Below are 9,712 nucleotides of genomic sequence, written 5' to 3' on the forward strand. Positions count from 1 at the left end.
TGTAACCCTAGTCCCTTCTTGTCTAGTGTTGATATGCATTTTCCAATTTGTGCAGTCAGACAATGTGGACCAGTTCCTTGGAGCAGTAAGAGCCACCACACATGTACTAGAGTCCTTCTGGCTTATTAAACAGGCCAGAGGAGGACTGAATGGATAAGCAAAGTGATTAATGCCTCTTTAGAGCAAGGAAGGGTCTCAAAACACCTGAAGGAGGCTATGGTAAGACCACCTCTGAAGGCGGGGACCTTTCCTGGATCCTACTATACTGGATAAATATAGGCCAGCCTCCAAACTTCTATTTTTGGGCTAGATACTGGAGCATGTAGTGGCTTCTCAATTCCAGAGGTTACTGGATGGAGAGGATTATCTAGGTGGCTTTCAATACCATCAGCCATAGTATCCTTCTGGGTCAGGTCTCTGGGAAGGGGTTTGGAGGAACTGTTCTACAATGGGTCCATTCTTTCCTGGAGGGGTTCTCTCAAAAGGCGGTGCTGAGGGATTCCTGTTTGACTCTTTGGTCATTGGTCTACGGAGTCCCTCGGGTTTTTGTCTAGTCCTCTATGCTATTTAACATACAGCTAGCTCTTTATATCCATGGGGGTTCCATTCCAGACCCCCTCCCATAGCTAAGCACAGCCACTGCTGCAGTGCTGGGAACCTTATTCTGATCTCAGGGAGAGTAACTCACTGCAGTGGTGGCCACAGCAGGTGGCACAGTGAGTCACATTGTAAATAGCTGTAGAGTGTTGCAGTGGAGGGCTCCAGGTAATGGGGGGACATCAGGGCAGCTTCAAGGCCAGAATACTGCAGGCTGCTCACAGAATATTCTGGCCCATGCGGACTTGGTTCTAGTCTTTCCCAGTTGGGGAGAAGGAAGGGTAATAGGTGAGTTCTATGTGAAGTCTGGGATGCATAAGAATATGCTTGGATAATTTTGATTTGGGTCACATGCATGTGGTAGCTCTATTTCAGTTATCTTGGGCAAGCAATATAAGGGTTGGGTGTACAGGGTAATAGATATCCCCCTGCAAGCCTTTCCGTTCATATGCTGTATATAGCTGTTATGTACCCCCAAGTTGACCCTGAACTCTATCATAGAGTTTTCTTGGTCTTGAAGTGGTTTGCCATTGCCTTCCTCTGAATATGGCATACACACCTGCTATTCCCTGGCAATCTCCCTTCCAAGTGTTAACCAGACCTGACCCTGATGAACTTCTGAGATCAGATAAGATCTGATAGTATAGTGTAGCAACTGTTCCTTCTGTTCCTCAAACCCTCATGTACTGGTGATTTAGCCACCAAATCTAGTCGATATAAAACGCCATTGGGCCTGAAGTAGAAGAGTCCTCCCTCCTTGCCAACTGTCATCTTTTGGCCTGGGAGGGAGTGAACGCCATCAGGCCTGGCCTCTATTAAGAAGCAGAGCCCTCCCTCTAGTCCATCTGCCTTGGTCCAGGCCTCAGAGGGAGAGAAGAAATGCTGGACCTGATCCCCTTTCCCACCACCATTCCCTTCTCCTTTTGTGTCGTGTCTTTTTAGATTGTAAGCCTGAGGGTAGGGAGCCGTCTAATTAAAAATAATAATTGTAAGCCACTCTGAAAGCCTTTAGGGCTGAAGGGCGGGATATAAATACCGTAAATAAATAAATAGTGAACTTTCAGTGCTGCTGTGAAACGTAGGTTAAGTTACAGTAAGAAAGCCAGCATTTATGATTTCATCATGGCCAAGAGAGACAGTCAAGTCAGTATGTATTACTGAACATAGAAGGGTGATCTGTGGAGTTGACATGACCCAGCTCTACTCACCCACATAGTTTGTGCAATACTTTTTCTGAGAACATAGTGAAGATTCTTCTCTGGAAGTTGAGGCACAATATAGCAAATTGGCTATTGTTCAGGGGTGGCCTCTTTGAACAGCGTAACACATTTGCTGAAGGAAATGCACCACAGTAGGCTCTCCTGAATCAAGAGTGACCTGGCACTGATGGCCTACAAGAACCATCCAGGTCTTGGATACAGATTAAATCATGCATAGAATAAATCCATTGAAATCAATAGAACTTTTACTCAGACAAAGCAAATCATGCTTAACTAATATTCTATTGATTTTAATGGGTCTAGTCTAGTATTATTAAATTTAAATTCAGCTGTACAATTTTGTATGTAAAACATGTTTTTGCCTACAATGTCATAAATTACCCATATTTCTGATAGGTGAGTACAACCCCTGTAATTTTCAAATTAGCCAGGATTATTTTTACTTCTTCTCAAGGTCCCTAAGGAATTCTAGTTGCTACTAGCAAAACTAGGAAATAAACACTGGATTTATTATTAATATCCTCTATACCTAGAGATCCTGACTATAGACAAAGCTCCATCAATTCCATTTTTCCCCTGGTTTCAATCAACCAAGAAAATATCCATTCTCAACACATTGTGCTACAGAACTGAATGACTGTGTTGCAGAAGCAGGATTGTCTCTCTGAAGGCCTATTTTCTTCAAAGGTGGTGGCCTTTCTGGCCTTCGTTTTAGTGCTGCTCCCAGGGGGTGCATGCATGGCTCTTCCTGTGCTAAAATGTGCAGTCAGCAAGCCTCTGCCTATTCTCCATGAGTATTACAATGTAGGAGACGTGATCTTTCCTGGAGTAATTTCTCAGCTCTTCATCACTTACGAAGGGATAGATTTCAGGAAACAGCCCAGTCAGCTATCTGTTGAGCACCTCTCGTAAGCAGTTGAATATTTTGGTCATATAATTCATTCATTTCCTTTTTTCTATGTTTCCCTTTAAATGAGCTGTATGATTTTAGAAATCAGCTTTCCAAATCATAAGAAAGAACCATATCTTCCTGACACTCTTTTGAGTCACTGAGTGACAATCATTTGGTGTTAGTATTGAACACTGAATACTGTGAATGTATGTTTGCATGTGTTAGCTGCCAAGTGCCAGTCTGTTTATCTATGCTGGATGTTTGTATCTCCTCTCTATGACTTTTAAACAGTCATTAAGATCATTATGTGCTGGTAACTTACATTTCCATTTTTTCATATTAACCACCCCATGATGTGTATCTATCAAATGGAACTACACTTCATGTTTCTGATGAAGATGGAATCCTCAAAATATGATTATCCAATAAAACTTGTTAAGTCTTTAAAATGTCATAAGACTCCTTGCTTTTGCTTCAGAAGACTAACATGGTTTTACACACATATGTTAACTATTACCTTCCAAAGTAGTGCCTATTATGGAATGGTGTCTGAAAAAGCCAAAAGATCCATGCATGCTTGCCACCGTTGCTAATCTCTTCCCTGAGATAGGGCCATACTGTCTTTCTTAATGCAATGCTTTATCAAGAGGATAATGAACTGAAATGTACCTGTTGTTTTATGATAAAGCAGACATGTTATCATATGGCATATAATTCTCATTGCAGAGAGATATCTCAGTTTTACCAGCACATCCTGGCCTTGGTCTTTGCTATAAAGGAGATAAATGAGGATCCCCAGATCTTACCAAATGTCACCGTGGGTTTCCATATCTATAATAACAATTTTCATCCAAGTTTGACCTATCAAGCCACAATGAAGCTTCTCTCTACTAAAGGTAGATTTGTCCCTAACTACAAATGTGACAGCCAAACCATCTTACCTGCTGTCATTGGGGGCCCTAACTCTAACATATGTCCCCACATGGCAGCCATCCTGGGCATCTACAAAATTTCACAGGTAAGAGGACCCTGCAGGAAAAAGAAAGTTGGAATGAAGATCTATGGTGACATCCTATCAGTAGCATACCCAGGTTTAAGAGAAAGTTATGTCTTTATGTGTACCATTACTCCTATTCCAAGCCAGATACCTGTCCTGAGGCTGGGTGTTCCTCTCTCACAACCATTTATTGCAAAGAAGGATTACAAGGAGCAGCAGGCAGCAGGCAGCAGCTGGCTCCATTTCTGCAGCCAACTATAGATAGGAAGATGCATTCTCCTGAACCTGTTTGGGTCCTCCAAGGTCCGGGAAACTGGTATCTTCTTCCTCCTAATGGCTGTTGCCTGTTTGCCTCTTGTCATCTCCCCATCTCCACAGGACACTAACTAGTTGCAGGAAGGAGCATCCAGCCTGGGGACAGGTAGTGTGAATGGTTGGGCAAGGGAAGGATATGTAACTACACCTGGTAGAAATTATGTTTCACCTGCACAATGCAGGATTTCAGCTCTTATATGAGACTGAAAAGCTGGATCACACATAGATGACTTTTAAAAAATAGATATTTATTTGTCTTGTGGATAATTTTTCAATGATGTTCTCTACATTCTCTCCAATTACACCAGTTTTTTGTGCAAGGGACTTCAGCTCAGTGATACAGTCCACACTCTCCACAAGGAGGGCCCAATAGTCAGTCCGTAACATATTCAGTTAACAAGTTAACTGTAGCAGATATTGTAAAAAGACCAAAGCTTCTGGAGAGCCACTCACTAACAGCTTAGACATTACTTGGCTACATGACCAAGTAATCTTACGTGTGTAAGACAGCTTCTTGTTTTCTGATATTTGACTTCACTTTCAGGGTCTGTTTGGTGTGCAGTCCCCCCAGTGTGGACTGTACCACTTCTGACTGCATTTTGATTGCTTGCATGTTTAAATTGTTCACATGGGCACATTTACCCAGAAGTAGAGTTCAGCCTAGCATGATCCACCCAGCATTCTATGTCTGAAACACTTGTACTTTTTGATTTGAAATTAAAAACTGGTAGTCCACAGCCAGTTTGAGATGTTAATGTTCTTCAATTTCTGTAGATTTCATTGTGAGAGGAAGCTAAAAGAAAGACAGTAATACCTCAAATGTGGTGTTCGTTTTGATAACAATTATAGAATTCATTCATTACTTTTACTTTATACTCATGTGAACATGGCCTCTATATGTTTATGGTGAACTTGACAGGTGAAGAACTGATGCTTTCAGCAAAGGTTGCAAATGTTGGTTTCTTATCCATGTGCTTGAGAATAGAAGCATTACAGCAAAATCTGTCAGGATGATAACACAATTTTTTAAATTACAATATTGTAAAAAATTGGTTTCTAATCTCCATATGTGTGGATTGGCATTCTGACATTCTTACTAGGACATGAGTGACGATGAAGTTATGTATCTTAAGAATGAACATTTTTTCAAGGCACAATTATGAAATACTTTCACATTCACAGACAAGAGTTGGAATAGTCCTATTCAAAGTTAAACCAAAAAGAACATCTGAGATGAATGGATATTTGAGCACAAGTACCACATTTGGGAGAATGTATAGTGGCATAGATACATACAAACACCTTATTATATTTTGGAAGTATCTGTACCCATTTCATTTTATTCTTCATTGAATTTTTCCCTCAGCTCACATACAGTTCTGCTCCAGAAAAGAATGACAAAAATGATGCTGTCTTCCTCCACTGGATGTTCCCCAGTGGGAATAAACAGTACTTGGGACTTCTCGAATTATTGCTACATTTTAGATGGACATGGATTGGGGTGATCTATGAAAATATTGAGAGTGGCCTGGCATTTATAACAGAGATGGTTCCATTGTTTTCCCGGAATGGTATCTGCTTTGACTTCATTGAGAAATTACCACTAAAAGCTTTCTTCAATGATTTCAATGAAATAATAGCAGCTTGGACTGCTACATTTGAACTTGTCTTCAAAAGTACAGCCAGTGCAATAATCTTTCACGGCGAAGTTCAGGACATGATGTATCTGAGAACTGTAATCTGTTTTTTCCAATTTGAAGACAAACCAGTTGAGAAAAAAGGAAAAGTTTGGATTATGACAGGGGAGACAGACTTCACATCAGTTCCCCTTCAAAGAACCTGGAAGATAAATTTCCTCCATGGTGCTCTATCATTTGCAATTCATTCAAAGGAGGTGTTAGGATTCAGACAGTTTCTGCAAACAAGAAACCATACTTCAGAAAAAGGGGATGGATTTGTTAGGATTTTCTGGGAAAGTGTATTTAATTGCATGTTCCCCAGCTCTGCCACAGATGAGATGGATGGAAACATCTGCACAGGAGATGAGAAATTTGAGACCCTTCCTAGCTCCGTTTTTGAAATGAGCATGACCAGCCACAGCTACAGCATTTATAATGCAGTCTATGCCCTGGTGCATGCTTTCCATGCCATTCATTTATCCCAATCAAAGAAGAAAAGAATGATGATTGGAGAGAGAGGGTTAACTCAGCAACAATGGCAGGTAATGTCCTGAGCAGAAGACATTAAAGCAAGAAGCTTAACCATCTTTCTCAAATCTGGGGCCCCTCCAGGCATTTTGAACTACAATTCCCATCATCCATGACAATTGTTTATACAAAGGAATCCCGTAGACCTTTCAGATTTTTCATCTGTCATCAGTTGCACATAATGAAGTAAGCTAGGAACTGTTTTACACTGCACAAATATAGCACTGTGGTTCTACTTTAAGTGCCATGGTCCCATTCTATGGAATCCTGGTATTTGCAGTTTAGAGAGGGACATTTAGAACTTTCAGCCACATATCTAATGCTTCACCAGAAGGATTCCCTAGGATTCAGACATGTCAGTTCAAGTGGAATTATAGCATTATACATTCAGCCCACCATATCCATAGGATTCTGCATCCATTGATTCAACCATCCATAGTTCGAAAATATCCTGCCAGCACATTTTTTTAAACGACCAATAACCAAACCTCAAAAGATTATCACACAGAGTATATATCCTTATGCAGATGTGCTTTCTCCCATTTAGATCCCTCACTACCTGAGAAGGCTATCATTCAACAATAGTGCTGGAGAGGAGGTTTCCTTCAACCAAAATGGAGAAGTTGTTGGTGGATACGATATTGTCAACTGGGTCACATTTCCAAATCTGTCCTTTCTCAGAGTTATAGTTGGGAGTATAGATTCGCAGACTTCCACAAACAAATTGTTGACCATTTATGAGGATGCCATTGAATGGCCGAGTGTGTTTAATCAGGCAAGGTCTACATTCATATTCACAATGTGTCCATGCGTGTGTTTAAAGTAGCTTATTATCTCAATATTAAATACCTCTCTTTAGGAATGGGTTAGAATTTCAGTTCAGTTTACTTATAAGAAAATTGGCAAAATTGTGTCAATTTCAGCTTGGGAAAAAAATGAGACAAAAAACCTTGAATGTGGGTAAAAGCATGTTATTCTGATACATTCAACTCTCTGAACCATGAATTCTGCATCCACAGATTCAACCATCCACTGCTTGAAAATATTCCCCCCACCCAAAACAAAAATCCAAAAAGCAAATCTTGATTTGTCATTTTATATACAAGAAATGCTATTGTATTCAATGGGACTTGAGCACCCATGGGTTTTGGTATCCATGGGGAGTACTGTAACCAAACCGCAGTGGATACAAAGGGCCCATTGTATATTGAACCATGCTGATGATGAACTAAGGTTGCCAGATCTTTTTTTTTTTTCTTTCCTCCTCTTTAATATCTCCATGACAAGCTTTGGCCTATGCACTAGAGTTGTTGAATCCAGCCACTATCTACTGACGTTTTCCCTTGGTCTTAACATTTCACTTGGAGACCATGGAGATGCTAACCAATATCTATGGCCTGATCACTTTACCAGTACAAGCAGCCAAGCCTTTGTTGTTAGTTTTTTTCCAGAATGCTGAGATATTCTTTTTTCATTTTTGAATAGACTCGACCGCTCTCACTGTGTAATGCCAATTGCCCCTCAGGATATAGAAGGGTAAAGAAGGAAGGGAAACCACACTGTTGTTATGATTGCTCTCCATGTCCAGGAGGGGAGATTTCCAACCAGACAGGTAGGAGATATACATTTTATCCAGTACTTCAACATCAAGACAGTTACCAAATGAAATCAAATTTTACTTGCATCAAGCCAGTAGTCATTGCAATTATAGTAAACAGAAGTGCATACCAACAGAAATGAGCTTGCTAGTTCTAGTATGAAAACAATCTTGTTTCCAAATTACATCTCTGGTACTAAAACGTTATAAACAGTATAACCAAAGGACCTTAACATGCATATAAGAATATTAATTTACACAGAGAGAGAAAGGGGGAGGGCGAGACATTTAAAACTCAGGATTTTTCTATATCCCTTCTGTTAGCTTACTTTTTCGGGGGTTTTATTGTGAGCATAGGATCATAGAGCCAACATGGTGTAGTGGTTTGAGTGCTTTGACTACATCTCTGGAGACCAGGGGCAAACCACGCACTCTCAACCTCAGAGGAAGGCAATGGCAAACCTCTTTGAACAAATTCTGTGAAGAAAATCCCACAATAGCAATAGCAATAACATTTATATTTCTTGGAATGCTTGCCATGTAATAACCAAATATATACATTTCAAGTAAATTTACATTTTTTTCCAGACATGAACAGCTGCTTTCAGTGTCAAAAGGGTTATTATCCAAACAAGAACCAAGACGTGTGCATTCCAAAAGTTATATCTTTCTTGTCTTATGATGAACCTCTGGGGATAGGTGTGACGACTGCTGCTGTTTCCCTCTCTTTCACTGTCGCTTTGGTGTTAGCAACCTTTATGAAGTACCACAACACACCCATTGTGAAAGTGAACAATCGGGACCTCTCCTACACCCTTCTCATCTTCCTCCTGCTCTCTTTCCTCTGCACTTTGCTATTCATTGGCCAGCCTCACAAGGTGACCTGTCTCCTCCGACAAACAGCTTTTGGGATTGTCTTCTCAGTAGTTATTTCTTGCTTGTTGGCCAAAACTGTCACAGTTGTCATAGCTTTTATGGCCAATAAACCAGGATCCAAAATGAAAAAATGGTTGGGGAAAAGGCTTGCAATCTCCATTGTCACTGTGTGCACCCTTATTCAAGCCACTAATTGTACTTTGTGGTTAACAACCTCACCACCATTCCCAGATTCTGACACATATTCACTAACTGAAAATAATGTATTGGAATGCAACGAAGGGTCTGATGTGATGTTTTATTGTGTCCTGGGCTTTATGGGCTTCCTAGCTATTATCAGCTTCACTCTGGCTTTCCTAGCCAGGAAATTACCCGACAGTTTCAATGAAGCCAAGTTGATCACCTTCAGTATGTTGTTGTTCTTCAGTGTCTGGTTAACTTTTGTCCCAACCTACCTTTGCACCAAAGGCAAATATATGGTGGCTGTGGAGATCTTCTCCATCTTGGTTTCTAGTGCTGGGTTGCTAGGTTTTATCTTTTTCCCCAAATGTTATATTATTCTTCTAAGGCCTGATCTGAACAAAAGGCAACAGCTAATCAAAAGAAAGGGTTAAAGAAAGCTTTTTCTCTTCCCTCATAGTTTGCAATTGACATCTGGATATGTACCGGGGATATTCCTGATTTCCATAAGACAGAATTAGGATGCTTATTACTATCAGTTTTTGGACACTATTAATGGCTGTACCAAAATCTTTGGACAGCTCTGTATAATGTAAAGAAAAAGCGTCCTTGGGAAATTGTAACATTCTGGGTTCTTAATCCACCTTTGGCTAAAGCGCTACATTAGTACAGTGAGGTCCATACTGAACAAAAAGAAGAGGGAAGAGGGAAAGGGAACAAAATGACAGGCTCATCTATAGCAAAGGATATACTAGTCAGGGATGGGAAGAGAGACTGACTGGAGGCAGGGGGAATCCAAGGTGAAAAAATGGGTGGGGGAAAGACTGGCAA

The 9,712-nt window shown here is 40.5% G+C and overlaps 1 protein-coding gene across 1 annotated transcript; it reads left to right on the plus strand.

Annotated features, from left to right (window-relative positions):
- Positions 1 to 2,555: 2,555 nt before the first annotated feature.
- Positions 2,556 to 9,315, plus strand: LOC149304027 (vomeronasal type-2 receptor 26-like). Its single transcript, XM_089480926.1, has 6 exons — positions 2,556 to 2,727; positions 3,552 to 3,727; positions 5,388 to 6,242; positions 6,776 to 7,003; positions 7,714 to 7,840; positions 8,414 to 9,315. The coding sequence occupies exons 1-6, from the start codon at positions 2,556 to 2,558 to the stop codon at positions 9,313 to 9,315; spliced, it is 2,460 nt and encodes an 819-aa protein (XP_089337052.1).
- Positions 9,316 to 9,712: the final 397 nt, after the last annotated feature.

Source organism: Sceloporus occidentalis, unplaced genomic scaffold, assembly GCF_023333645.1.
Source record: "Sceloporus occidentalis isolate IW3139 unplaced genomic scaffold, rSceOcc1.0.p SCAF_14, whole genome shotgun sequence".
NCBI lineage: Eukaryota > Metazoa > Chordata > Lepidosauria > Squamata > Phrynosomatidae > Sceloporus > Sceloporus occidentalis.

What these genes read in the sequence shown, in the direction of transcription:
- LOC149304027 (XM_089480926.1), top strand. Translation starts at nt 2,556, where the DNA reads ATGGCTCTTCCTGTGCTAAAATGTGCAGTCAGCAAGCCTCTGCCTATT. An exon ending in ATCTGTTGAGCACCTCTCGT is followed by an intron (nt 2,728 to 3,551) that starts AAGCAGTTGAAT and finishes TCTATAATAACA; the next exon opens with ATTTTCATCCAAGTTTGACC. An exon ending in TAACTCAGCAACAATGGCAG is followed by an intron (nt 6,243 to 6,775) that starts GTAATGTCCTGA and finishes TCTCCCATTTAG; the next exon opens with ATCCCTCACTACCTGAGAAG.